We start from the raw sequence: 27,217 nt of genomic DNA, 5'->3' as shown, positions 1-27,217 counted from the left end.
TCGTGAAATAAACCTTTCTTTTTAATATCACTATGTTCCATACATATACATAGTTTGCAATTCTTCCCACACAGTGGAAGAATGATGTTCGGGCTTGAGGAAGAAAAGAAGGTGAAAAAGGCTGCTCTAGCGCGCCTGTGTTTCGGACGATAACGGCCTTCGGAAGAAAATATCACTTTATACTCGGCTAGGGCGTATAAATCTATCGTAAGCCTTGGCAATATATTTCGGTATCACATCGCGTCTATAGTTTCCGGAGCGCGTTTAACTGGAGTCGCGTAGGGAAGCCAACCTTTCCTACAGGAACGATATCGTTGTACAGTTCGGGTTGTCAATCTCTAGCCCATTGGCGGGACGCTGAAAGAAGCTATACAGTGATTTATCACTCCGTGATACACGAACCCTTCGAAAGAAGGATAGCAATTGACTTTTTTCCGCTTTTTGTTTTGGGTCCTGGGGCACCCGAATGCGCCAGTTTAAGGGGGTGACGTTTTGCGCCTATTCTCTAGCCACGTTCACACGTACTCTCGGAAACGTTTTGCCTCGTTTCGATCTCGCTGCGGCTCTTAGCGTTTGGAAATCTGTTCACACGTGAGATTTCCAGTGAGTTTTGAAGAAAATTGGCCACGTGTAGTATAGCCACGTAAGTAGGAGTTCGTCACGCAGTTGAGTCACGTTTTTAATTAATTAATTAAATTAATTAAATTAATTTAATTAAAAACGAATACAGTAATGGCAGTGCTACGTCACACGACGTCACCCATGCTTTTTCCTATTCACAACGGCAGCCATGGCCAAAGCTACGGAGTGCTACTACTCTATACACACGGAAGAATTTTTTTGTATTTAAATATACAAAAAGCTGGAAAATTATTTTCTTGTAAAATATTAATAAAAATTTTATTAGGCGCAAAAAATCCACAATTGTCGATTTTCTTAAAAATTAAAGAACATGGTTCGCAAAAAACCGACTCGATGACGTCACGGATCGCTGCCAACTGGTTGACGAAGCGGTTCAGCCGAAGCGATCTGAAACGCTGGGACGCGCAAAGGTCACTGTTCACACGACGACATCCAAAAGTTGCTAGAGCGCTCGCACCGTTTCAGAGGGTAGGTGTGAACGTGGCTTATTATGAATTGAACGGGTCCCGTTCGCACCGAGCGTCTGCGTGTCTTACGTAAGAAAACCTCCGCGGCTATAGACGGTTAACGTTGTTTTCGAAAAATGAACTTAAATTGCTTTTGAGAATTTTCCTACACAAATTTCCACGAAAACAACATGCCGTAGGAAAAACACGCTATAAACAGAAGTATATAATATATATTGAAGTGGGAAGTATTCAACTTCCTATGTACTGCTATTGTTATTCGATTGAAATGTGTATCTTCACAGGCTAATTTTAGATCATAGCGCCGATTTGATTTGGGTCGGTGGCGGCGTTTCTCCAAAATCACCCGCGCCGATTTTTCAAAAATTATCGGCGGCGTTTAATGTTTTCCGGCGGCGGTGGCGGCGCGAAGGGAAAAGGTTTATCCCCTCTTTTGGAAATTGGAAAAAAAAATACAAAAATATTTTTGAAAGAATAAAAATATGAAGTTACTTAGAAAAATCCACGAAAATTTCGGCGGCGGGAACAAAATTTCCCGGCGGCGGCGGCGGCGGCGCCATAGAAAATATCGGCGGCGTTGGATCGGCGGCCCTAGGCTCTAGCTAATTTATCAAAAGACGTTTATTTTGAAACACGTAAAATTGTGACTTTTTATAACTATTACAACTATAAAATATTTTTTTAAATAAATATGTATCCTTACAAAGGGTAATTAAAGGGAATATATCCTCAACCAACGCATTCTGTATGGAAGAACCCTAATATATATTATTATAATCCTGGCGTTATTGATAAGGTTACATGGAAACGAAATCACGTGATCCTGAGTCACGAGCTATAAACTATAGACTTTTAAAGTTAGAAACGCGAGAGGAATTCTACATGTTTTCAAAATCCGCTTCACTAACCTCCGTTCCCATCAGTAAAGCTGATGACGCGTTTTTCGTCACGAGTTGGAAGTGACGTAATTTACGTCATATCCCGTGAACAAGGTTTCATTAAAGAAAATTCTTCTTACTAGTGATTATGTTACATTTGGTCCTAGTCGCATACTTCTCTCGTAAAAGATTTATTATTGACTTCTGGAATAAATAAGTCTTAGACGCATACTTCTCTCGGAAAAGATATATTATTGACTTCTGGAATAAATAATTCTTAGACGCATACTTCTCTCGGAAAAGATATATTATTTACTTCTAGTATAAATAAGTCTTAGACGCATACTTCTCTCGGAAAAGATATATTATTGACTTCTGGAATAAATAAGTCTTAGACGCATGCTTCTCTCGGAAAAGATATATTATTTACTTCTGGAATAAATAAGTCTTAGACGCATACTTCTCTCGTAAAATATATATTATTTACTTCTGGAATAAATAAGTCTTAGACGCATACTTCTCTCGGAAAAGATATATTATTGACTTCTGGAATAAATAAGTCTTAGACGCATACTTCTCTCGGAAAAGATATATTATTGACTTCTAGTATAAATAAGTCTTAGACGCATACTTCTCTCGTAAAAGATTTATTATTGACTTCTGGAATAAATAAGTCTTAGACGCATACTTCTCTCGGAAAAGATATATTATTGACTTCTGGAATAAATAAGTCTTAGACGCATGCTTCTCTCGGAAAAGATATATTATTGACTTCTGGAATAAATAATTCTTAGACGCATACTTCTCTCGTAAAAGATTTATTATTGACTTCTGGAATAAATAAGTCTTAGACGCATACTTCTCTCGAGGCATAGTATTACAAACAGAATCTATATTTTATTTACTTCTGGTATATATAAAAGTTAGATTCTGTTTGTAATACTATGCCTCGAGTATTTTGAGTACCCTGATCCGGGGCTGGGGATAATGGATTTCCAACCCACCTTGTTCAGTGTCCGCGCTGACAAGCTAACAAGTCCAGGTATTAGTTTTCCACCCGCGCCAATGATCTCCAGAAGGTTACGGATAAGTACTATACCTTCCCAAATAACGATTGCCCCCCGTCCCCGTCCCCCTCTTTCCTTATTTATTTTTAGAAGGGTCATTTCTTCCACCAAGAATTCCCGTTTCATTGGTAGAGCCTCCGAGGTCAATAATGTAGCATTCATTTACTTTATATCCTTTTTGTATCGACTTCTCGGAGTCATCGCTTCGTTATTGCCTTTGACCCCCGTCGTTGACCCCCCCCCCCGCGGGGTTGACTAGTACCTCTCCTAATCAAAAACCTAATACTTTAAGCATGGTCTCCAAATTGGGGCTTCTTGACCCGCTGTTTGGCGCTGGTCAATGTCTTGAAAATAGGTCATCTGTTGGGTTCGTTCTCTAGACTGTGTACGATCCTATGGCATATTTCCTAGAGATTTTTACGACAGTGTTTAGCAAATAGCGAGTCTAATAGGCGAAACTACCCAACTTGTTAAAATGGAAAAACAAAATCACGTGACTACCTTTTCACAGCCAACTTCGATTCGGTAACTCGTGTTCATAGTTGGCCGTGCGACGGTAAACCTAAACAAAAACATATTTCTTCCAGATACTGCAGACAGCTAATTAATTTTAACTTTTCTATTACCAGATGTTTTAAATAATAATAATAATTAGATAATTTTGATCAATTTATCTAAATTTAAACCGCCATTAACAAAATAAAATTAATAATAGTTCGTATTTCTTCAGAAAGATGTCACTGCAGTTCTCCGCAAAGTCACGTGACTTCCATCTTTTCAGCCCCCTCCCCCGGACTTTATAGGTTCGCCTATTCAGTATTGTATTATGTTTAATGTAATTATTATTTCTGAGGGTCTTGGAAAATTATAGAACAAAATGTGATTTATGAAATTTTTGGATGGGCAATTTGGCGGGGTACAAATACATTGATTGTACGCCCGCTTGAAATCTAAGATGGTACAATGTACCCCTGTCCCGCCCCCCCCCCCTTATTCCGACGCCACTGGTGTATTCCAAATCGAGAAATCGTCTGCTACCACGTGCTACGATTTTTTTTAACGTAACTAGCGCTAATCATCCCTCGATTTTGTTACACTTTATTGTGCTACCGTAAACATGGAAGCTCGTAGTCATGAATTTAGCGCATTTCAGCAGACGATATATCGATTTAACTCTACATCCTTTAAATACGATCAGCTTTCAAGAAACTGTCATAGATGGCGCTAAAGCTAATTGCCGAAGTAGTGTATTATAATTGTATAATTGTAATATGCCAGTTTCAATAACTATCGGTTTAAAAAAAAATTGCGCTGAATAAGGCAGTGCATTCTTAAAATTAGTATCGCGCTAAAGTACTACCATCAAAACTATTGAAGTTGGCGTTGAGTTTGCAAGTTATCTCCTCACTGGTTAAAGGGGTTTTCTCTCGAGTTCTCCAGTTTCCCCTTCATTTAAAATTGTTGAGGGTAATAGCAACAATGGCGATTCGTTTTGCCATGGCAACCCAAAATGTTTTTCACAACTCAAGTTTAAAATTTATCTACGTAAATTAGTATGGGAAATTCATTGATTCCCATTTTCAAAAAATTAAAAATTAAAATTTTGGATAAATTTGATAAAATTTATTTACCGAAATTTTATTGATTTTACCAATTTTTATCGATTTTACCCAATTACAATTACAAGCCGTGATTTTTCCATGCTATTTTACGTAGAGAAAGTTTAAACTTGAGTTTTTAAAAACCTTTTGGTTGCCATGGCAAAACGAATGGCCATTGAAACTTTTCCCTTTAGGAGCTTTCAATGTACATGAAGGTCTACTTAACCCCCGAGTTTGAAAAAAAACCGGGGAGAAACACCTCGGGATGTTTCCTTGTTAGTAAACCACGTTAAAAAATTATACCGAAATATAAATGGAAAATAAACTAAACTTGGTTTTATAGTCCGTGTCTTAAAACGATATCAGCGCTTTATATTTGGCGGGAGATTTAATTGAAAACATCTCGAAAATGCGAACGAAACCGTGTCTCCAGTCTCTAACTTGGGCGCTGAAGCGAGAGATGGACCGGAGAAAGAATATAAAAGAGAATGGGGGCTTTGCCGGATAGAGAGGGAGTTTCAAAGTTGTAAAGAGAAATCTTGACAGATCCGACTCCACGTTTGAAGGGTGCGAGCGTGGAGAGGAAAGAGACCAGAATGAAATGGATAGTGAAACTGGACTTTATCAAGGACGTATTTAGGTTACTGAGAACCAGGGTTGGCTGGTTTAAACCACAGTTTAAATCATTGTTTAAACCCAGTGGCGTAGCCAGGATTTTGTTTCGGGTGGGGGGGGGGGGGCACTCCATTGAAAAAAAAGTACGCCACTGTTTAAACCAAGCGTTTTTTTTTTAAAACAATGTTTTTTTTAATAATAATAAAAATTATTCCGAAATGTTTGTACATTTTCTTACCGAAATGATTAAATTTCTAAAACATTTACAAGGTTGGACATAAGGATATTTGTTTTTAGTAGTTAGCCTGACTAGTGAGCCTCCTATCCTAATTTATTTTAGTAGTCAAATGCCGTGTCATTAAAAATATTATAAAATGAGTCGCCGACAGACGTCGTTACTATTCTTGCTACCGTAAACAAATTTAAAGAAATTACACAGTTTTCAAACCACTATCCTAATAATTTTAAGCGCTTTATTCAAAGAATACGCGAGTTTAATAACTAAACCGACATCTATCGGCTTTAAAAATAGCTATTTGTATGGTAGCTGTCACAACAGAGGGAAGCCTAAGCTTGACGTCATAGGTCACCGACTAGGGGTCCGACATTCTTAAAATTCCCGTACACTCTATAGCAAAATGATTTCATAAATCAGAAAATTAACTTGAAAATCCCAAAATCTGGGTGAAAATCAGTTCCAAAATATCGAAATCAGCCTAAAAAAACCGGCAATCAACACGATAATACTTGGCGCTAGCATAAATTATTCATGTCTTGTTCAACTTGTTAAAATGTTCCACGCGCTCTTTACTATTTTAGCGTAAAAGGCTCGCGCGTTTTTTTTATATTTCAGGGAGCACGCGCGAAATCGCTCGAGCCCGTTTACGCTAAAATATCCAGACACGCGTGGAACTTTTTAACAAGTTGAATAAGACATAAATAGAGTTTATGCTAGCGTCTATTGTGCTTTGAAATCTCAAAATCAGTTTCGGCTTACTGAAATCACCTTGAGATTCAAAATCCCGTACCCAAAATTTGCAAATGTCTGACCTCTTGGTCACCGAGGTCCCGCTGAGGTATGACGTAAAAGTACCATCCACGTCTGTTTTTTCATCAATAGCTGTTTAAGATATTATTGATACTCCCTTATTAATTAACGTCAATGAACATTTTATACGATAATGTATTGATTTGTTTACAATGTTTAACTGAAATGGGCTTTTTTGTTTTGGTTATTTATAGGTTGGTGTTTAGAAAATGTCATCCACAAGCAGTATCGTGTTTGTGGGTAATGTCGGCGGTGGAACAGGCGCGGGTCGTGACATGGTTGTACCCAGCTCCGATAGCCTGTTGACCAACGAGATCAAGGACGTCATCTTCCAACAAACTTCCATCCCCGCCTTGGTGTCTTCTTCCGTTTTGGACTTTCCGACCGAGGAGGCCTTCTACGCGGACACGCCCTGGGACAGTCCCACCCACGTCAGCATAGCCGTCATCCTCGTCTTTATTCTGTCACCAATTACCATCTGCTGCAATGCCATGCTGGTGACATCCATCTCGAGGTAAGTTTTGTTTATCGCAGGAATCCATACCTCTACTTGGAATGCTTATCTTGCCGTATCGCGTATGGTAAGATCACTCTGATGGCTTTGGCCCCGCCTACGACAGAAAAAAATCCCCTCTGCGCGCGCTCCCCTCTCACGTTGTTGTTTGTTAAGTTAACATAGTGGCGTCAAAAAAACCGTCAGCCACATCGAGACGAAAATCTGCCGCGATAAGCATTCCGAGTAGAGGTATGGATTCCTGCTTTATACCATAGTGTAAATAAATTTAAACTTGAATCTTCTTTTCTTAACCTAAACCCCATCAGGTTCAAGCGACTTCGCAACCCGAGCAATTACTTCCTGTTGGCTCTCGCCACCGCGGACTTGGGCGTCGGCATGTTGATGCCATTCGGTTTGTACTTTGAATTTTCGCGTCCTCAAATCGACTGCGTCATCTTGTGTCTGTTTCCCTACTGCGTCATGATATTAATCAGCAGCGTCTCGATACTGAGCGTCACAGCGGTGGCCTTGGACAGGTACACGTCATTGGCGTCACCACTGAAGTACAATAATATCATCACCCACCGCAGCGTCGGCCGATACATCGCCGCTTTCTGGATTTACTCCCTGTTGCTCGGGTCTTCCCCGATCATCTACTGGTACTTTCAGAGGCCCATTTCGACGGTTACATCCTGTTCCTTCGACCTGGTACTGAACCAGGTTCGCATTTTTTTGGTGTTCGCCCTATTCGCGCCGTGTACTTTGCTTATGGTCGGGTGTTATTCTTACGTGTACGTGGTGGCTAGGTACCACGCTCGGGCCATCTTCTCGGTTGAGGTGTCCTTCCGCCGACAGAGCGGTCATAACACGGAGGCCCGCTACGGTCGGACATTGACGTTAATTGTCGGACTGTTCTTGCTGTTTTGGATGCCGTTCGTGGTCTTCATGTTGGCTGACTCGTTTCAGGACATTCGCTTTCTGAGCGGCAGGACGACTTTCTACCTGGGCCTGCTGGCCATGTCTAGTTCGGCCGTCAACCCTTTGCTCTACGGGTTCCGGAGTTCAGAATTCAGGTACGCGTTTTTGAAGATCATCGAGGACGTCATGCCCAAGTTGAGTAAAATGATGCTGAAGAGGCGCTCCTTGACGTACAACAGTTGCACTGGCGCCGTTACCAGTTGCGCTTCCAACATTAGACTGTGTCACAGCCCCAACCAACTGCTGAAACCCGCCAACGGCAGCGTACGCTTTTCAACCTTTCTCGTCCCACCCGAAACGATCATCGAACTTAGCGGACCCACCACGCCTTTACTCAACTCAGTCGTTAGCGTCATTACTAGTACCCACGACGAAATCGCCGTCGAAATTTAGTCTAGCTTAAATTCTTTTGTAATAGCGTCAGAAGTCAATAACTAAAGTTATTCCTATTACTCTCTTTTTGAGGTTCTAAGACTCAGTAACGAAGATATTGTGTATAAATCTATCGTAGTGCCGCCGTAGCGTTTGATCTCAACGTTTGATTTTCGACGCTGAGAAATCTAGTTGATTAACTTCCGCGATTAGAAGCTATTTTCCGATTAGAGTGTTCCTATCAGAGATACGTTCAATGACTTCATTTCGGAGATATTTCCAGCTATAACCACCACGCCCAAGCCACCCTTGATACGGTCGCGTTCTATTTAAAGGTAGATGGCGCCACCTACTCAAAGTCCGAATTATAAACGCCTCGCACTAATGTATAGAACGAAAGTACTCCCCTCTTAATGAATGTAGGCTAGGTCAAGAGCGATCCTTTGGGGATTCGCGCGTTCGGGTTTCTAAAGTCTTCCACGATGCTTTTGGTCGCTAGGCCTTTTTTCGCGCTTCCATTTCGGTACCGAGGGGCGGGGTTTAAGCTACGCCTTTTTTAGCTTAATAATAAAACTTAATTATTAACAACATTACGCCAAATTTAAGGCTTAAATAATAATAACTCTCGTAACTCTCTGTAAATAATATAAGACGTCTACTTATTTATTTTCTGTCAGGGAAAATTAATAATACTCAACAAAAGCTTAACGCTTTTTAAATATACGCGATTCGCGGTGAGCTTATGTGCAAAATGTGATAATTATTATATATATATATATACGTGATATTGCAGCAACGTTTGGTCGCCATAGAGCTTATTATTCGAATTGTAATAAAGCGTGTGTAAAATTTTTGCCATAGTAGGCATAGTTTTTTAAACTAATGCGGTTCTAAGTTAGTTAATATTTCGCTAGATGGCGACATCGTTCCCAGTAACCACCTTTAGAACATGCTTTAAGCTTGCCCTGATTGTACAACAATAAATAGTCTCTAGTAATTTAATAATTAAAGGTAAATTTGTTATCTATGTCCGTAAAGTATCGAACAAAAATGTGTCAGTGCCAAAAAAATAAACAAATAAAATAAACCATACAATAATTTATTCATATTGTTGGTTTTCTATTTTCTAATTTTATTTAAAGATATTAGTAAATTTTATATTAAATTAAATATGAAATTAGACATACCGTTAAATTATACATAATATTAAATATGTCTGTAAAAATAACTAATTTTAAAATATATTGTAAAAAAATGATAATAAATTTAGTTTTGTTTAAAATGAAAATTTTTGCGACTATTTCCTGAACTAAAAATTGCGTATTTTGGATAATTTCTTTTGATTTTTTTAGGTTTTACCAGAAGTACATATCTCTTAGAAAGAAGTGTGCCCTTCATCACTGCCAACTTTGACACTCCATGAACAAGGATTTTCCCACTATAAACAATGCTATAAACTATCGGCGTTCAGCGCCCCGGTCGTTTTTATATTGGCTTCAATGCAAAAACTATTCTAAAAATAATTTTCCGCTAGGGGCGCTCGACGCCGAGATATATTTTTGTTCGTAGGTTAACATAGAAACTTCAACGAATGGGTTGGCCACTATTGCGAAGTGTCAAAGTTGGCCGTGTCTTCATATACTATTAATATTATTAGCTTATTGAAAAGTGCGCCGAGCTTGCGAAGGTACATGTTTCATTTTTACGTCTACGATGGACACTTCTTTAGTAATACATTTTATATTCTTCTGGTTCCACGTGAATTTTTGGTCAGGGCGTTCACTCTCCAAAATATCTGTTATTATTGGACAGCCCCAAACAGACAAGAATCACCTGCGACTAGGATTCATGAAAACTAGAAAACTATCGACTCAAATTATCGCATTTAAATCGTACCCGTTCCCCATTATTATACGAACTATCAGGTGACCACACCAGTTTTGGTAGATCAAATTTCGATTCTTGCTTCATAATTAATTTCCAATAAGCCTTGGTAATCTTTTACGCTTTCAGAATTAGCTACACCTATGAAAACATAGGCGTGCGTGTTGTTTTAAACAACCGTGAAAGAATACGTTAAAAAAACAATACCGTGAAATATTATTCATAATCAGAAGCTTCTTCGTGATTTTCGAAATGAACTTTGTTATCTAATGTGTTACGGCAAATTTAGCGTTAAAGGTTATATTTATTTTGTCTTCAAAAAACTTTGCCTATTTTCTTCGTTATTTATTTGTACATATTAATTTCGTTTATATAAAATTACAAAGCGACTACACGCGTAAGCTAGGTAAGTGTATTATTCATAATTTTACGATAAGACGCTGTAGGTTAAAGCATCTGATAAGATTTTTTCGTCTAAGTTATTCGGTAACATATTTGTTTTAGCCGAAAAGCTATTTCTAGTATAACTTGGAAACCGCATACTACAAGAAAACCTCTGTATTTGGCACATAAATTTATATTAATTCAGAAAGAAAAAAAATACTCTCAAGAACAATATATATTTAAAAGTAAACGCTGACTGCGTTATTTGTTTCTAGTAATATTTTTTTTATTTTTCGCTTGGGTTTTCATTTACACAATACCAAAAAATATCCAACCAGATTTCGTCACAGTTTGACTGATTCTGGATCTTTCCACGGAACCAGTCGTAGGAGTTTCATAATACAACCATTTAGTCTTCGCATTCGGTAGACGCGATATCCGAACGGATTTCCCGTTTGCCTTATAAAGAACCAAATAATATTAAAAGCTACCGTTGTAGGGTTTTTATTTCTCGGATTAAACGGTTTATTCGTAATTGAAATATTGTAAACCTCCCTGTTTTATCAACATGGCACGGTCGCAGAAATATTCCATTAGTAATTCTTCAACCAAGGATACTTCGCAAGCTACCCAACAGCCGAAGGACTCGGAGTATAGTTTCACGTCCAACGGTGACAAGATGCCCGTCTTGACCGTCATCAACCCTATTAAACCCAAGCCCAATTACGGTCCTTGTAAGTATTATTACAATCTTGGAAGTCTTTATGTTCTAATGTTTAAGTAATTATATCAGAAGTATATTATAATTCTTACGAGATAAATATCTATCTATCTAACCTGATAATGATATAGAGTCTTCAATAAAATTCATTAAAGGGAAACGGCCAAGCTTTTCCAAATATGGCCTTATTTCCGTATCAAAAGATTAACAAGACGTTCAATATACTAGCACGTACCTTTTTTGTCTTGAAAAAATAGCTTTTGGCCCAAAAAGTTGAAACGAAAAATAACGCCAGGTGTTTGGGTTTGAATTTTCACCGCCATTTTAGGGGCTGCCGCCAGCGCCCCTAACCCCGTATGAGCGATTCGCGAACTATCCTAACTTTTAAAATCGCGCAATTTAGGTTTAGGTCTCTTATAACTGGAACACGCCGCGCGTGCGAAACAAATTTTTCGCGTCTTCGGCAAATCCCTATACACTCTTTTATATCCTTATTTCTGAGAGCTGCCATTTTATTACAGGTCTGATTTCAAATAGTGCACGCAAGGCCGCTTCACGCGGTCAAGTGCACGCGACGTCTCGATCTGATGAGCACGTGCAGGTGCCCTTGCCTGTACTATTTTATAATTAGGCCTGTAATGAAATGGCCGACTTCGTAAAAGAGTGTATACATAGACATATTTATAAAAAAAAAATGGGAATCAAAGGAAATTTTTAAAAAGCGGTTAAAAATCCTGGAAGTCATGGCTTCGACAAAAAATAGGGAAATCTTCAAAATTAAGGTTTATTTTCGAGATCATAACATCACTGGAAACCGATGAAATCTTTAGAAATAGGGAAAATCTTTTAAAAGTAATAATTGTACACAAGTTTTCTTATTATTAGTGACTGGCCCCTCGGTTGACGCGAAAACATTGTTGGGCCTAACCGGCGTTTTTATATTTTAAAGCACCTATTCTCTTGAAACATGAATCTTCAAGGTCCCGCTGGTTTTTTCCGAAATAAGTTTCGAACTAAGCGGTAGTGCAGGGATAAATACATCGTGCACTTAGATATCTAAATCCATACACCATTTAATGTTTAGTTTTCCCGCCTTTAACCCTAGTTCTTGATTTAATTCTCCTAAAGATGCGGGGCAAATTATGCTATTATATAAGTAACACTGTAACAATCAGTATGGCAGTTTCCATTGTTTTAATTCCAATTTCCTTACCGACACTGACTCTCACGCAGCTCTGACTGGGGCTTGTTTTTTGTAACCGAACTGAGTAGTATGTTATCGTCGTTTTTAGTAGTATATTTCGCCTTGCTCATATCAAAGATAGTATAGAACTCCGTAGTCTATAGATTCGAATTCTGAGAGCTTTTTGATCGATGGTTTTGTAAAGGCTCGTCCAATGAAATTTGTACACAACACTGCGTTAGCGTGTTTAAAGGCTAGGTGCGTTCTCCTTGCGTTTGTTGCTCTTAGCTGCCATAGTCCTATCACGGCGAACTTTGATGACGCGTTGTTGCGTGAACAGTGTACCATCCAAGTTGGCCGTGGTCTTAACTATAGTTGGTTACCATGGATAACTATGGAGCTAATTGTTTCGGAGTTCCGGCAGGAAACGGGTAAACCTATTGGCTGTTATTTCGAATCTAGGGTACGAGATTTACATTATCTTTGGTCATATTTAGACACAAGCGGAACAGTGTTGAGCACGAGATATTCAACATTCGTCGAATAATGAAATCAACTTAAAAATCCAAAAATCTAGGCGAAAATCAGTTTGAAAATCTCGAAATAAACAGAAAAATTGTGCTCCGAAATTTAAAAATCAGTTTCTGATTTTTGAAATCTCTTTGAGATTCGAAATCTCGTACGCAAAATTTGCGAGTGTCCGACGTCTTGGTTAAGAATTAAACCTAGATTGCGCAACAACTCTGAAAATCAGTACGGCAATAATTATTGCTAATTGTCATACTTATCGTTATTATGTTACTTATTTATAAATGCTTGGAAAATCAGTACGTTAATAAATATCCCCTACCCAGTGTAATTTATAATACATGATTTAAACGCAGTAATACAGGCAATTAATATTTTGACCAGTTATGCGGTGTACCATAAGTCAATAATATCGTTCTATGAGTTGGTCCCTTTGGGGAATATTTTACTGAGAGCTTAACGGAGTGACCTCTTGACCAGGCGAAAATCTCCCCCCTAGCGAGGCGCTGTCAAAGGCTACCTGCGACGCTTTAGCAAGCGGACGAAAAACCATAAGTGTATAATTGTTCCATAAGTCTGACACTTCCTATTCTTCACATGCAAAGGTTTTACTGATAGCTATTCTGCATTACGGGCTTTGTCGCAGTTTTGCGTCCGCTCGCTAACGCGTCACACGTAGCCTTTGACAGCGCCTCGCTAGGGGGAGATTTTCTTATGGTGATGACGTCACTCCGTTACTATAACTCTTCGTAAAATATTCACCATAGTGACAAACTTATGTAAAATATTATAGACTTATGGTAAAAACTTGTCAAACTTATGTAAAATATTATAGACTTATGGTAAAAACTTGTCAAACTTATGTAAAATATTATGGACTTATGGTAAAAACTTGTCAAACTTATGTAAAATATTATAGGCTTATGGTAAAAGCTTGTAAAACTTATGTAACAAAAATATAACACTTATGGGGGTATTTATACCCGGTTTGGTATATCGAGCCTGCAAAAGTATAATTTTCATTTTCATTAAATCTATGGATACTTTTGAATTTCAGGGATTGCCATGATAGTGGTTGGCGTGTGCGCCGCCATATTTTTGGGTTTTATGTACGGTGATCCGAACAGTCCCGTTCATTTGAGGGGTCCTAAGGCTTCCTACACCGGAAACGTTACCGTTCGAGGTAAAAAACTGGTTCTAGTGGACCAAATGTTGGTTTTCGTATCGTTCATTTATTCGTTTCTATAATTAGGTAGTTTAGTGACGTACCCGCAAATTCCTGGTTTCAATTCTCACGATCGTTTTCCGAACGAGTACTTCATAGGACTGGATGACAAGTATCGGGAATACAACTTCGAATCTCTGATCAATGTCACGTCGGGTAAGCGTAACCTTCAAATCACTACCAGAAGTATATACCAGATCTCTTAATATTTATGTTTTTCGCTGGCCTAATGTTAATTCTTCAAACTAATGTACTTTTTACATTATAGTAGTAGATATGATAATTTTAGATTTTTTTACAAACTTCAGAAAAAGTGCCAAAGGCCTACGAACACGAAAATCCAGCAATTCTCAGAAGGAATAATACAAGTGCTAAATTTAAAGCCGTGATGCAATCATAGATATATGAAATAGTATAGATCCACAATTCTACGAGGGACTGATACGGAAGTGACAGCTAGCAGAACAACTTCCAACTCCCCGTTACTATAGGCTTTCAACATTATTACGTAGCGCATCCCGAAAATATTTTCCAAATACTAATTTTGAACACCGATAGATGGCACTATTACGTAGCGCACCCAGAAAATATTTTCCCAATACTAATTTTAGTCACCGATATATGGCACTATTAAGTAGCGCACCCAGAAAATATTTTCAAAGTACTAATTTTGATCACCGATAGATGGCCCTATTAAGTAGTGCACCCAGAAAATATTTTCCAAAAAATAATTTTGGTCACCGATAGATGGCACTATTAAGTAGCGCATCCAGAAAAATATAGGTCTTCTGCTAGCTGTATCTATGCTATTTCATATATCCATGGATTAAAAAAAACTAAGGATGTTCAGCAGAGCTAGAAACATTAAAAATACCTGTCCCAAACGCTATCTCGCGGGCGAAATCGTCAAAACGGATGCAATATTGTTTTTGCTGCGTCACACGTGACCTAGGCTTGAGCGGAGGAGCAGACAAATGTTGATCAACGGTTACCACGTAGATGATTAAAATTGATGATTTTTTCGAATTATAATTATGAAACATTATTTGTCTACATCAAACGATGCCAAAGAAATTTCCTATTTAGATTTATCATCGGGTAAGCCTTTCAATTACGAAATTGGCATTTAATTTGGAAATTACTTTAAGCCTTGGCTGGGGTGAAAACCGTTATATTTCAATCACGCTACGAGAGCACGACGTGACTGCGTTAATTTGGTGCCGTGAATAAACGAAAGGTGGCGCCGTATTTAGAATTCTTTTTCCGTTTTCCGCAGTAAAAGGGGGGTAGTAAGGGGATGACATATACAAGTTCGGGACACCTAGCTACACTTCTTTTAGTAGAGACACGGCCCACTGCGCATGCGCTCGCGTTCTCTCGCCCCATAGAACGCGAGCGCATGCGCAGTGGGCCGTGGTAGAGATATCTAGCTCTGCTGAACATCCTTAGTTTTTTTTAATCCATGATATATGAAATATCTATGGATGCGATGTACAAATTCGCGGTTCAATAGACGCTTCAATAAATCTTCCTCCCAGGAAATCGCCAAGAAGTAATATTTCCGAGAGCCAGAACCTGCAAGTCACTGTTTATATAGTGCTTGTTAAAATAATGGAAATTTTTCACCTTCACGGCAACAACAAGCGTTATCAATGGCGTTTCCTTTTATCCAGGTAGATTTTTTGACATATTAGGACTTGGCAAAAACACAACGTTCTGTTTACACGTGAAAAGTTTCAATTATTTCCGCAACCACTATATAAACAATAATTTGCGGGTCCTGGCTCTCGGAAATATTATTTCTTGGCGATTTCCTTGATGTTTTAATTAAGCTCTAATTGGAATTAAAGTGTATCGAACCTGTGAAGATGCGCGTTTCATTTCAATGGCCTAGATGAATACTGCTCTCGTAAGAAACCTTAAAAACTATTCCATAACTGTCGTTTAAAGCGAACGACAAGAATAATTAATTAGTAATTTATTTATAGAATATCTGATTGAGCCATTTATCGCTTTGAAACAAAAGAAATAATTTGCTATTTTACTTTTCATTGGTAGGATACCCTCACCACGCCTCGGACCAGCCGCCTCCGAATCCATACGTGCACTGTTGGCTCGAAACACCCAGCCTTCGAAACCCTTGTTTCTTCGACAAAGGTTGGTTGGGGCGCCATTGTCTCCGAACCAATCGTTTCGGGTACGTCAAAGAACAAGAGGGCGTCCACAATCCGTGTTTTCTATTAAGACTTGAAAATGTAAGCGTTTTACCTATTTTTTACAAGCTTCATTCTGTAATGGATGGTTTTCACTTGGGTTAAAACCAGGGGCGTAGGAACCAGGGGGGGGGGCAATTCCCCTCCCTAGAATTTGGCTGGGAGGGGCAACTATGGTTATTGCCCCCTCCAACTTTTTAGTCTGTTGAAATCTTCAAAAGGCTCAAATGCTCATTTTAAACGCATATAAAGCATATAGAACCAGAACTGTGTTTAAATTTCAGTCTTTTCCCACCAAGTAAAAAGTACACATGCATTCGGAGAAGCTACACTCGATTAAAAATTCAAAACCATTCTTTAGACCCCTTTTCGTTTCTCTTTGCCCCCTCCAACTTCTAGAACGTTCCTACGCCCCTGATTAAAACACTACGATGAGGTCGACGCCAAAATCTTTTCTTAGGAACTTCAACAGATATGGTCCAATTTAAAGGGCAACGCAAGTGGCTATGTAGGGGGGCGCTTGATTTGGAACTATGTTTTCTTCTACAAGTCGTAAGTTGGTTTTCCAAGGAGGATTTTATACTGCGTGGAAACCTTATTCTCCTTGGTGTAGCCACGTGGTGAAATTTCGCACTAATTCGCGAATTTTTAGATTTTCTCAGCTCACCACCAATGAACCCAGGATTTTAGGCTTAATTTATTTATTATGGAGAAAAGAACTGAGTTAGTTTCCGAGAGTTGACGTTGATATTTTCGAATTAACAATGTTTTGGAATAAAATTATTTTCCAGTTTAATATTTTCAGTTATGGAGGTTGAAACAAGGCCTTGGACGTGGTAAATCTCTGGTGCTAGCCTCATACACTTGGTCCTATTTCACAATCATAATTATACCCCAACAGAATATTTATCTTGGTTTTATTACATTTCTTTTATATAAAGGATCCGATTTGTCGGTAAGCTCGGAAACTTCCCTTACCTCGGCCATTTTCGTGACTAAAGAATGCGTGGATTTTGCATAAAACCGCGAGAGGCGCATTTATACAAAATAAAGTCGGCAAATATGTGGTTCTGCTTTTTACAGAGGGAAAGGCTATGGCAGATAGCGCATGCGCAGTCGTTCTTTTTATCTATATGATAATTTAACCCCCTGCGTGGCCACTTGCGTTGCACTTTAATAAAGTGACAATTGGATAAAACCGTCCAACCCACGACGAAACACTTATGTTGGGACAATACTACTGGTCAATGTACTTTGTATTACAATGAGTAAGTCTATCATCAGGTCCCTATAAGTAAAGGGCTACCATAGGGGCCCATGTTATCGGCATTGTCCTGGAGATAAGAAAATTAACGTACGACCATAGAGCAATAGCGCCATCTTCGTTTTAAAAATTTCTACACCTAAAATATTCTCTTACTTTGGTAGAGCAGCTCAGCAGCCACGCTCGGGTTGATAAATGCCACAAAAGACACGTCTAAATCTCAAATTTGGAAAATAATACCTTCAGAAACAAGTTAATCACCGTTAAGCTTGGTTTCCACTTGGGCGAGTAAAAGTGTTTCATTTAACTTTGGAACGTACAAACGTTTTGACGCACTTAAAGAAAATTGAATTATGACGACAACTAGTGGAAACCAAGCATTAGGCCTAATACCATATTTTTGCGTCGGCTCTCGCCGTCGCGGCGTTTTTGCAAAGTGAAAAACAGCCTTAAAGACAGACTTCCTTTTGATCAGACTGGCTTCTGGAAACCTCGCAATCTGAAAGTGAACGAAGTGGGCGAAGAACACGCCAAGCATTACGACCCGTCGTTTATTGGCCTCGATTGTAAACCAGCGGTATTTAATCTTTTTATTTTCGGAATATTTTGTCATTGTGAAATAACGAATTAATATCTAGAAAAATAGATGGAAGCACTTGAGCGTAGTTCAGAACCCGGCCAAAGGTTTTCCTCTGGCGTTTTACCCCATAGATGCGTTCAATAACTCAGAGTACATGTTGTCGGCTATCATGATAAAAGTTCACGGTATCAAAAAGGACGAAAACGTGACGATTGAATGTTTGGTAAATGATCGTTTTGACCTATTCGTAGCTTGCTCGTGGGTTGTGGCTTGTGTTCGTTGCCATCGCGAGTAAAGGTCGGCCATGATATTAAGACGCCCAAGGTGGTCACGTGATTATTACGCTGGATTGTGTAGCGTTTCACCTCGTGATCTGTGACGTGAAGTTATTGTCATGGCGGCCGTTTCAAGGCGGGGCTTGGCTATGATGTACGCCTACGATGCTACGAGCAAGCACCGAATACAGCTAATGTTATTCGCTTGATGCATGCACCTTCGCAGGCTAAACTATTCATCATATAGCGAGTTTCTGAAACTATTACAGAGGGAAAATAGTTTATTAATTAGTACATATTCTGATGCAGTGTAATTTTATCATAAGACCCAAAAGTGTCAACTCTACCTTTGTGCCCTTAAAAATATTTACTGAAAGCAAAAGTAACATAATTACCAAAAGTGTGTCAATCGGACCTATTTCTGAATGAATGTTACGAGCGAAATACAAGTTAGGAGGGGAGAAGGGAAAGTATGCCTTGGGGAGGGAAGGAAGTTAAAACCAACAAATAACGCCTCGTAGTGAGGAACGGAGGAACTAAGTAGCACTGGTCAAAGTTAGTGTATTTTTTGATTTTTCGTCGTTCTGTGGAGATGCTATCGCCATCTACCTACGATATAATACCATAGACTAAAAAAAGATCCAGAAAGGCGACAATAGTCTTTTATGTGGTCGATCTCGAGTCGAGCATTCATTCAAACCTTTAGCCGGGCACACTTTTGGTAATTATGTCACTTTTGCTGAAAGCTAGTCTCACAATAGACTGCCTAGCCTACTAGTTGAAATAGTACTAGCTACGTTACATTTTTGTCTATGATCTGGCGCGATTTACTCTCTTCGACCTTGGACCAAGCTTCGACCTACTCGCCCGTTCTAAAACACCTCACTCGGCGGCGCTGAAGTGGAGGAAATTTCAAATTTCACCCCCTCTCTCACCTACTCTTTTTTACTTTTCCGATCAGCTCTCATTAAACATAAGACCCAATTTGGAAGAGAGGGAAAAAGGGAAAATTGAGGGATTTTTTCGAAAATTAAGGATTTTGGGAATTTTCCTAATTTTTGCTAGAAATATTTTGGTCTAGTACTTCAAATACCGCGCTTCTACCTTTTGTTGGAATCCAAGATTGAAATTAACTGGGATTCGGAAGTGTGTTATAGATTTTAAAATATTTTTAAGAAAAAACATTATCTTTACATAAGGCCTAAAAATTATAAATCTTATGGTTTTAGTAAAAGAAATTGTGAAAGGGATTTATTAGAACCAACAAAGGGAGAAATGAGATTTTCCAAGTGGAAGCCACAGGACCCAAAAGTGTGTCAGTGTGGTGAAATGTCGCTTTTGGCAAAAGTAATACACGCGGTAAATTTTGGGCCGCTTTGCGAAGTTACATGTTTCAAATTTATGGCCTAGTTAGGTACTTCTATCGTACGAAATGTATTATAAACTTCTGATCTGAACATTCTTGTTGATGCGAACAGCTACGATCTCCGGACACTTACCACTTGACAGATCTTGGCAGGATCAAGGTGACCTTCTTCCACGACGCTAAGATAATTGAAAATACGGATATCGACCCCCGGGTGAGCCAACACGTCAGCAACGAAGAGAACGTAACGAATGAGTCAACCAGCGAACCAGAGTCAACAACGCCCGACCTGTACCGATATGGAAGTTACTACGACCATAGCCGTGGTTCCAGTTTAGTGAAAATCGAAGAAAGCACGCCCATTGAAGTGACCACGGAAGAAGAGCCTTTATTTTCAAACTAAAACTGTTTTATTGAGCCTAATTATTTCAAAACAATCGTGGAAATGTTTTCCTCCCTTATTTTACTATACCATTGTTTAGTACAATTTTCACCCGGTAAGAGGGAATTTTTATATTTAGTTCTTTAATGACTAATAAAACCTTCGAAAGTTACACCTCTGCTTTGGTTTAATTCGTATATTTATGTAATTCCTGATTCTGGAATTACAATTAGGTAGAGAACGAGTAGAATAATTATAGCGATAACTCCAGCGCAGGACAAATATATCCCTGTAAAAATGGTCAGTGTAAGGCCCAGAAATTGCTTATACTCTTTTACGCTATTATTACAGCCACGTTCGATTCTTTTGTTTGTTGCTTCTGATTTGCTTGAGAACACTTCGTTTGTAGTTTCTAAGAATTCAATTTCATTGAAAGTAGTGATAGACTCCTTTGGAATTGTTTCACCTTCAGTCGTCCTATAATAAGTAGTAGGCCTAGACTCCTTTGGAAGAGTTTCATCTTCAGGCGTGATAGGCCTTGTCCCATGATTATGATCAGGTACTACGGTGTCATTGACGTCCCTTGCATTAGTTAATTGATTTTCCGCTGATTCAACAGTACTTAGATCTTCCACGGATGCAACAGTAATTAAACTAAACTTTGAAGTCATTTCAATTCGTGAGAATGAATGTACTCTCCTTTTGTATCTTTAAATGTACCGCCTATTTTATTCCAATAAGTATATAAATAACGTAATCGGAAAAATACACTGCCGATAGGTGGCAGCGCATTACCAGGAATTGTCTGCTAGAAAATGACTAAAAACGTTTTCCCACGCTTTTTTGGGTAACAGTGAAAAAGCGTACTTTCTCTTGTTTACAAAAATAATAAGGTAATTTAAATACAGTTTTACTTAATTAAAATTCAACGGTTTTAGTGATGGTAAGTTTATAATATAGCCTTTGTTTAGATTCTAGAATTGGGTTAAGGGTTTACGACATTGTTTTACTAAGACTCGGCTACTTTCTTTTAGTAAATCTGGAACATTTATAATGGTTCACGTTACTAAAGGAATCCTTATCGAATGTGACGCCGCTATGAAACAGTTTCTTCTTCATCTTGACGAAACGAATGGACTAGGAAGACGTTTTATAATACAAGATTTGGATGAAACACACTTGTTCATTGCTAGCGAAATATTAGACATTCTTCAAGAGAAAATTGATGATTTAATGGACCAAATTTCTTTTCCATTGGCTGATAAATAGATAGGGTTATGATATGGCAGAAAAAAGAGAGTCAAGTAGAGTTAAAGATTCTAATCAACGAAGAATTTTAGATGAAGCATCGCGGCGTAGAAGACAAAGAAAAGTTTTAGACTCATTAGAACAAGATAACTTTCAAGATGATCCTCACGCAAATTTGGTTATGCACAAAAAAGCCCCAAAATTTGAAGAAACGTTAGATCAAAGAAAAAATAAGAAAAAACTCAAAGGAGAACCATTTAAACAACGATTCCGTAAGAATTTTTCAGCCCTTTTGGAAGAGGAGCAATTAAGTTGCAAAGAACCACCAAACTATTTGAGTGCATCAGTAGCTCCTTCTAATCTTCCACCTCGTCATTTTTGCAATGTGTGTGGATTTTCTTCAACTTACACCTGCATTTCGTGTGGTGCTAAATACTGTAGCATTAGATGTTTGAAGACACACCAAGACACCCGTTGTTTGAAATGGACTGCTTAAATTTGTCAACATTGGTGCCATCTAGTGTTAAAACCTTCAAATATTTTTTTGATGTTACATAATGAAGTTTTCATTTGACATGTGACATGATTCTCTTAAGTGTCATATTGTTTATGCATTATTAATTGGGTGTTTCCACTTAATAAATAATTTTCAAAATGTCAATATATCGTAATATTGTGTGGTTTTCAAAGGGTATGCTTGAATACACTAGGTATGTTTTGATATCTATTTAATCAAAAAATATTTCAATTCCATATAAAAATGTATATTTCCCGTTTAAAATTACTTTTCAAACTTGAATTTTAATCGCTATTTTTCTAGGAGTGGTTATCAAAGTGCCTTAAAATCATTCAAAGAGTCTGATTTAGATGTGAATTGTGATAATTATTCATATATGATAACTGGGGCAAATTCAGGTATAGGGAAAGCAATAGCAACTGCCTTAGCTAAGAAAGGTGCGTAATTAAATAGACTGTTAATTTTTCCTGTTTAAACTAACTTTTATCACTTGTAGGCGGTACTATTCATATTGTCTGCAGAAATGAAGAAAGAGCTAAGAAAGCCAAAGAGGATATCATTGCTGAATCTGGAAATGCAGTAGGTATCAAAAATTTCTTACATTCATTTATTTATTTTCTAATTTGAATTTTTTGCTATCAGAATCTTCACATACATATCGTAGATATGTCTGAACCCAGACAGATTTATTCTTTTGCTCAGAAGTTCATGGAATCTCACGATAACTTGAACGTTCTTGTAAGTTTTTAAGAGTTTTCAGCATTAAGTATTTTTTTAAACATTTGCAATTCTCTATAGATTAACAATGCAGGTACTATGGTGAATACGAAGGAAGTTAATTCTGAAGGTTTAGAGCTCAATTTTGCTACGAATACGTTAGGCGTTCACGTATTAACAACTTCTTTAGAACCTCTGTTAAGCAAAAGTGAAGATCCGAGAGTGGTAAGTTGTAATATCTTATTAAATTTGTTAGTGCTTCAATTGCATTTTGTGACAGATAACAATATCATCGGGAGGAATGTTGGTTCAGAAACTGGACATAACTGATTTACAATTTGAAAAGATGATTCCTTTTGATGGAACAATGGCTTACGCTCAAACCAAACGCCAACAAGTCATAATATCGGAAATATACGCCACAAAATATCCAAAAATACATTTTTCAACTGTTAATCCAGGATGGGTTGATACACCAGGTTAATTATTTAATTACTTTTTTAACTTCTTAAGTGTGTTGTAAAACTAGTTTCATTTTTATCAGGTGTTCAAAGTGCTATGAGCGAATTCTATGAAAAAATGAAAACTCGTTTGAGATTACCAGACGAAGGAGCTTCTTGCGCTGTTTGGCTGGCCATTTCGGAAGCTACCAGAAACTTTCCAAGTGGTTTATTTTTTTTAGGCGAGTATTATAATTGTAGCGTTACATCTATCCTCATTTAATAGAAACCAACGGATAGGTGGGGTGGGGGAGTTGTGTTCACTTACGCCTCGCAGCTAGAGGAGCTGGGTTTGATCCCAGCTTGTGGCACTGGGTGAAAACTCGGAACAATTCCTTCTGCATAGTTGCTAATTCTCTCCCCACTGGTTAAAGCGGTTTCCCCCAGAGTTCTTTGGTTTATCCTTCACATAAAAACTTGTAGAGGTTAATGGTAATAACAAGTGTAGGGAGCTGTTGGCTTGAGTTGCATGAAGGGCCACCACCTTCCTACGCATTGGGTACGTTCAGTTGCTCTAAAAAAAGCCATCGATGCGCCTCTGAAAATAAAATAAGTTACTGTAAGAGTTTTTGTATTTCTGATTTTGTCGATGCGCCTGATGCCCATCAGTGTTTTTGTTGTTTTTCCAAAGCTTGCAGTCGCGAAGCACATGGAGAATGTAAATTAATTATGTTAATTTTGTTTTGGTGATTTTAACTCGCGAAAATAGAATCTACACCTTTGAAGCACCTGTAGAAGATTACCAAAAATTGATTAATTTAAAAATGTTACTTATCTATGACACTACAATTCGTAATGCCCATCAATGTACAATAATGTAAATTTTTTAGTACCATCTGTCGCCTTATAGTACAGTAACTTTTGACGTCACAAGCTCATCAGTGAAATCACACAAGACCAAAATTCCGTACAAATGGTACTGACATCACGATGCATATCTGAAAAATCAAAAGGTTTCCCCCCCCCCATCAGTTTTGAACATCCTACAGCAACTGAACGTAACCATGCCACCTGAATTAAAGGCAATAAAAGCCGCTGAAAGACTTGGGCCTAACCTAGCTGATTATTTAAAATGCCCCGAAACTCAATTAACTTTGGTTTTCTGTTAATTTAGATCGTAAACCATCTCCTACACACCTTCCTCTGGCTTGGACCAAATCCAGCAAGGGTGATGAAGCAGCGTTAATGGAAATTCTTAATAATTATTATGCAAAGTTTAGTAGTAATGATAAACTTTGATAACTCTGACCCTGAAAATTTTCTAACACAGTTATTTTTAATTACGTATAATATATTTGATAAATACAAATATTTTTCATCAATCTATAATTCCCATCCTATAAAAAAGGCCTAATGAGTATTTTTAATATCAACAGGGATTTTGGTTGAAGTTTTTTCTTTCAAATTTATTTCCAATGTACTTAGAAAAAATGAAATTCTTTTATAAACTTTGGGCGAGTTAAGATTTCGGGGGTTATATATTTTTTGTAAACATAGTACAATTATTAGCATTTTAATACAAATTAAGAAGCGTATTTTAAATGTAAAAAATTATAAGATCTAAGCTGAAAAATCCTTAAAGATTATCCGCAATGAAATACACATATTTTGAGGCTCACATTGTTCACAACTGTTAAAAAGGCCTCTCTTTTTCTCTTATTACAAAATTAAACGATCCTACAAGAAAAAAAACTTTCTCCATGGTAATGAAAAAATTTAGGGACAACAATTATATTAAACTTGACTATATTTGGTAAAAATGATAGGAACGTTCAACTAGAACAGAAAAAACGTTTTTCCTTAATCTTTTCCATCTCCCCGCAAACTAGGTTTTTTTAATTTAACAGACTACTGACGTCCCATAGCTGCATAAAGAAAAAATTAATTTAAATTATTATAGATATTATTAGAAGATATAGTAGTCATTGTACTTTGATAACTTTGTCAGCTCCGACTGTTAAAAGTTGATACCGGGTGATATCCAAGTCCATATCGAGGACGCAATGTCTACTATCGTGGAATGTAGCGAGTGAAACGCGGCTATAAAGTAGAAAATGGTTAAGTACATTTTTGCCTTTAGGTGAGCGAGTCGAGCTTATAATACTAACTCTGCGTCGGTAATTATGCTAACGCATTCGTCGCAAACTCTGATATCAAATTCATAGCCCATAATTGGAATACTGCTACGATTTCCACTGCATTTATCGCAAACAGCTTTCCCACATTTACGACAATGATGCTGGAATTCATCAAAATGTATACAATAATATTTAAATTTTTCGAATCTGTATAAATCTCTTTATACTTGTCTTAAGCCAATCGTTTTTTGATCCACCATAGCTTTAATATTCCAAAAGAATGGTCTCGTACATCTCTGACAGTAATCGCTCTCTGCCCATTCTGGAGTCTGTGTAATGGTTATAATTAACATTAAATGAAATTAAGCAACTGAGCAAATTTATAGTTACTTCTTGTCTCTTAATTTCCATATTCCAAAAAACCATCATGCAGTCTTCGCTACCGGAGATCAAAGTTTTGTACGGGGATGCGTAGCACAAAGATGTAACTTTATTGTGATGTCCCTGAAGTTCGTAGGCCGTGCCCGTTTGGCTACCAATGTCCCAGACAATGATGGCCTGGTCAAAACTTCCAGAAAATAATAGCTTGCGTTCAGCATCCCATGACATGCAGCGAATACTCCCTATTGAGATGATTTATCATTAAATTTCATTATCTTTTGGGGAGTTAAAATGAAATCTTTTAAATTCTAACCAGAATGGCCTTTTAAAGTAGTTATGGGTTTGTAGCTGGTTTCTTCCACTTTTAACATGGTAATTTGCCCGGAATAATCTCCGATAAAAACGTGTTTTGACTGCATGTCAAATCTGATTAAAGCCAATGTAAGGTGATAGTCACTTCCAGGGTGTGATATTGAGGTCATTGTGTAAAAGGATACTGTATTGCGGTACACCAAGCGTTACATTGGAAACCGCCTAATCTTCGGCCAGTTTCAGAGCAGTGCCATTGAAAATATTTGTCCCTCCCAACGCTTAAAACCCACTCTGTTAATACGGAAAAAACAACACCCGTAACTCGTCCCTGATGGGCTATTCGAGTAGAAAATAATATTTTTGAAAAAATAGTCAATAAAAAGCAGTAAAATATTAAATATAAAACCTGGTACCTAAATAATTTCTTTGATGAGTTAGTTTATTAAAATCATCCGCTACCAAAAATTCCTGCATAGGAAATACACATAAATAAAGTTTCTTATAATAAAATTCCAATTATCAAACTATTATTACAGATATTGATCCATTTTCCATGCCTACAAATAGTCTTTTTGTTTCATGGTTAAAATCCATGCATGCTGCAGCGGCTATAGTAGAAATAGGTATGAAAAATTTGTACGTACTAAGGTACTAACAGCTGTAGTTGTTTGGGTCAACTCTTACATGGCATGTAATGACATATACTGGGCCAATATTGTCCGGTATCACGTTTCAGCCACACTCTAACTGTTCTGTCTTCACTGATACTTATCACTCCATCTTCCCCTCGAATAATTGCTGCCATGTTTACAGTATCCTGGTGCCCTTCCAATTTATTTAATAATTGAGGTTTCTTTGAATTGCTAAAGGCAGCGGAGCCACTAACAGGCTTTATTTCTGCAGCCATTTTGCTATAATCGCTATCAAGAAATGAAATAAAACTTTATTTTCTTCACCGTGGTTAATCTTTTCCTTTATTTAAGCCTAAGTCTTAACAGTAATGTAAATTGTTCAATACATCACCCCCTTGAGGTTTTTGACGTAGTCAAGTCAACCAGTAAGGGGCCTTGGTATATTATGAATGAAACATATTAATGTATTAAAAAAATTTAATATCTTTCGTTTTTTACCTACTATGCGATAAGGCGTTAATTTAATTAGGGTTTGTGATGACTACATGAACTTTTAGTTTTTATTATTACACTTTTTAGAACAGTCAATAACTAAAGTAAACTAAGTCACGGGAGCTGTCTACATTTACCCCAATAAGGGGGAGGGGTTCTTTAAAAAAAAAT

At 37.7% G+C, this 27,217-nt stretch overlaps 7 protein-coding genes across 11 annotated transcripts in view; 5 read left to right on the top strand and 2 right to left on the bottom strand.

The window, feature by feature from the left end:
* LOC149952650 (adenosine receptor A2b-like) overlaps nucleotides 1–8,297 on the top strand; it is a 29,877-nt gene extending 21,580 nt beyond the window's left edge. The window contains exons 2-3 of the mRNA XM_090170215.1: nucleotides 6,513–6,832; nucleotides 7,141–8,297. Coding sequence (XP_090026341.1) covers nucleotides 6,528–6,832; nucleotides 7,141–8,185 — 1,350 coding nt within the window. The 5' untranslated portion in view covers nucleotides 6,513–6,527 and the 3' untranslated portion in view covers nucleotides 8,186–8,297. The remainder of the gene's footprint in view (nucleotides 1–6,512; nucleotides 6,833–7,140) is intronic.
* Nucleotides 8,298–10,792: 2,495 nt separating this feature from the next.
* LOC149952649 (uncharacterized) lies at nucleotides 10,793–20,341 on the top strand. Of its 2 annotated transcripts, XM_090168684.1 has the most exons (8): nucleotides 10,793–10,844; nucleotides 11,056–11,166; nucleotides 13,922–14,047; nucleotides 14,117–14,245; nucleotides 16,148–16,344; nucleotides 18,042–18,143; nucleotides 18,205–18,369; nucleotides 19,900–20,341. In XM_090168684.1, the coding sequence occupies exons 2-8, from the start codon at nucleotides 11,112–11,114 to the stop codon at nucleotides 20,188–20,190; spliced, it is 1,065 nt and encodes a 354-aa protein (XP_090024810.1). In that variant the 5' UTR covers nucleotides 10,793–10,844; nucleotides 11,056–11,111; the 3' UTR covers nucleotides 20,191–20,341. The 2 variants fall into 2 exon arrangements, with proteins under 2 accessions (XP_090024810.1, XP_090024809.1); XM_090168683.1 differs by lacking the exon at nucleotides 10,793–10,844 and having other exon boundaries at nucleotides 10,853–11,166.
* LOC149952648 (uncharacterized) lies at nucleotides 20,316–20,876 on the bottom strand. 2 transcript variants are annotated; one of them, XM_090168686.1, is made up of 3 exons: nucleotides 20,636–20,876; nucleotides 20,519–20,581; nucleotides 20,316–20,458 (listed from the first exon to the last, which is right to left on the bottom strand). In XM_090168686.1, exons 1-3 carry the CDS (start codon nucleotides 20,838–20,840, stop codon nucleotides 20,370–20,372), a joined length of 357 nt encoding a protein of 118 aa, XP_090024812.1. In that variant the 5' UTR covers nucleotides 20,841–20,876; the 3' UTR covers nucleotides 20,316–20,369. The 2 variants fall into 2 exon arrangements, with proteins under 2 accessions (XP_090024812.1, XP_090024811.1); XM_090168685.1 differs by having other exon boundaries at nucleotides 20,519–20,876.
* A 102-nt stretch (nucleotides 20,877–20,978) lies between these two features.
* Nucleotides 20,979–21,438, top strand: Tfb5 (transcription factor B5). Its single transcript, XM_090168682.1, has 2 exons — nucleotides 20,979–21,112; nucleotides 21,204–21,438. The coding sequence occupies exon 2, from the start codon at nucleotides 21,223–21,225 to the stop codon at nucleotides 21,436–21,438; it is 216 nt and encodes a 71-aa protein (XP_090024808.1). The 5' UTR covers nucleotides 20,979–21,112; nucleotides 21,204–21,222.
* A 13-nt stretch (nucleotides 21,439–21,451) lies between these two features.
* LOC149952646 (zinc finger HIT domain-containing protein 1) lies at nucleotides 21,452–21,920 on the top strand. Its single transcript, XM_090168681.1, has one exon. It carries the CDS (start codon nucleotides 21,452–21,454, stop codon nucleotides 21,911–21,913), a length of 462 nt encoding a protein of 153 aa, XP_090024807.1. The 3' UTR covers nucleotides 21,914–21,920.
* A 58-nt stretch (nucleotides 21,921–21,978) lies between these two features.
* On the top strand, nucleotides 21,979–24,842 carry LOC149952645 (dehydrogenase/reductase SDR family member 12-like). The gene is made up of 8 exons (XM_090168679.1): nucleotides 21,979–22,127; nucleotides 22,238–22,371; nucleotides 22,431–22,513; nucleotides 22,577–22,672; nucleotides 22,733–22,876; nucleotides 22,932–23,130; nucleotides 23,196–23,333; nucleotides 24,266–24,842. The coding sequence occupies exons 1-8, from the start codon at nucleotides 22,072–22,074 to the stop codon at nucleotides 24,388–24,390; spliced, it is 975 nt and encodes a 324-aa protein (XP_090024805.1). The 5' UTR covers nucleotides 21,979–22,071; the 3' UTR covers nucleotides 24,391–24,842.
* A 38-nt stretch (nucleotides 24,843–24,880) lies between these two features.
* Wdfy2 (WD repeat and FYVE domain containing 2) lies at nucleotides 24,881–27,211 on the bottom strand. Of its 3 annotated transcripts, none has more exons than XM_090168676.1 (11): nucleotides 27,053–27,211; nucleotides 26,607–26,842; nucleotides 26,457–26,530; nucleotides 26,336–26,390; nucleotides 26,108–26,258; nucleotides 25,924–26,036; nucleotides 25,620–25,852; nucleotides 25,457–25,558; nucleotides 25,260–25,390; nucleotides 25,083–25,191; nucleotides 24,881–25,016 (listed from the first exon to the last, which is right to left on the bottom strand). In XM_090168676.1, the coding sequence occupies exons 2-11, from the start codon at nucleotides 26,827–26,829 to the stop codon at nucleotides 24,987–24,989; spliced, it is 1,221 nt and encodes a 406-aa protein (XP_090024802.1). In that variant the 5' UTR covers nucleotides 26,830–26,842; nucleotides 27,053–27,211; the 3' UTR covers nucleotides 24,881–24,986. The 3 variants fall into 3 exon arrangements, with proteins under 3 accessions (XP_090024802.1, XP_090024804.1, XP_090024803.1); XM_090168678.1 differs by having other exon boundaries at nucleotides 27,057–27,194; XM_090168677.1 differs by lacking the exon at nucleotides 27,053–27,211 and adding an exon at nucleotides 26,941–26,957.
* Nucleotides 27,212–27,217: the final 6 nt, after the last annotated feature.

This window comes from Leiobunum rupestre, chromosome 3, assembly GCF_980474605.1.
Source record: "Leiobunum rupestre chromosome 3, qqLeiRupe1.1.hap1, whole genome shotgun sequence".
Lineage (NCBI taxonomy): Eukaryota > Metazoa > Arthropoda > Arachnida > Opiliones > Sclerosomatidae > Leiobunum > Leiobunum rupestre.
This window is presented reverse-complemented; position numbering and strand designations above follow the sequence as displayed.

Coding starts and splice junctions, on each gene's coding strand:
- LOC149952645 (XM_090168679.1), top strand. CDS start 22,072: ATGTCAATATATCGTAATATTGTGTGGTTTTCAAAGGGTATGCTTGAA. Junction 22,673..22,732: donor ACGATAACTTGAACGTTCTT/GTAAGTTTTTAA, acceptor AATTCTCTATAG/ATTAACAATGCAGGTACTAT. Junction 23,131..23,195: donor AGGATGGGTTGATACACCAG/GTTAATTATTTA, acceptor CATTTTTATCAG/GTGTTCAAAGTGCTATGAGC.
- LOC149952649 (XM_090168683.1), top strand. CDS start 11,001: ATGGCACGGTCGCAGAAATATTCCATTAGTAATTCTTCAACCAAGGAT. Junction 11,167..13,921: donor CAAGCCCAATTACGGTCCTT/GTAAGTATTATT, acceptor TTTGAATTTCAG/GGATTGCCATGATAGTGGTT. Junction 16,345..18,041: donor TTCTATTAAGACTTGAAAAT/GTAAGCGTTTTA, acceptor CCTTTTGATCAG/ACTGGCTTCTGGAAACCTCG.
- Wdfy2 (XM_090168676.1), bottom strand. CDS start 26,829: ATGGCTGCAGAAATAAAGCCTGTTAGTGGCTCCGCTGCCTTTAGCAAT. Junction 26,391..26,456: donor TGGAAAATGGATCAATATCT/GTAATAATAGTT, acceptor TTTCCTATGCAG/GAATTTTTGGTAGCGGATGA. Junction 26,259..26,335: donor TCATCAAAGAAATTATTTAG/GTACCAGGTTTT, acceptor CTACTCGAATAG/CCCATCAGGGACGAGTTACG.
- LOC149952646 (XM_090168681.1), top strand. CDS start 21,452: ATGGCAGAAAAAAGAGAGTCAAGTAGAGTTAAAGATTCTAATCAACGA.
- Tfb5 (XM_090168682.1), top strand. CDS start 21,223: ATGGTTCACGTTACTAAAGGAATCCTTATCGAATGTGACGCCGCTATG.
- LOC149952648 (XM_090168685.1), bottom strand. CDS start 20,840: ATGACTTCAAAGTTTAGTTTAATTACTGTTGCATCCGTGGAAGATCTA. Junction 20,459..20,518: donor CAAAAGAATCGAACGTGGCT/GTAATAATAGCG, acceptor CCATTTTTACAG/GGATATATTTGTCCTGCGCT.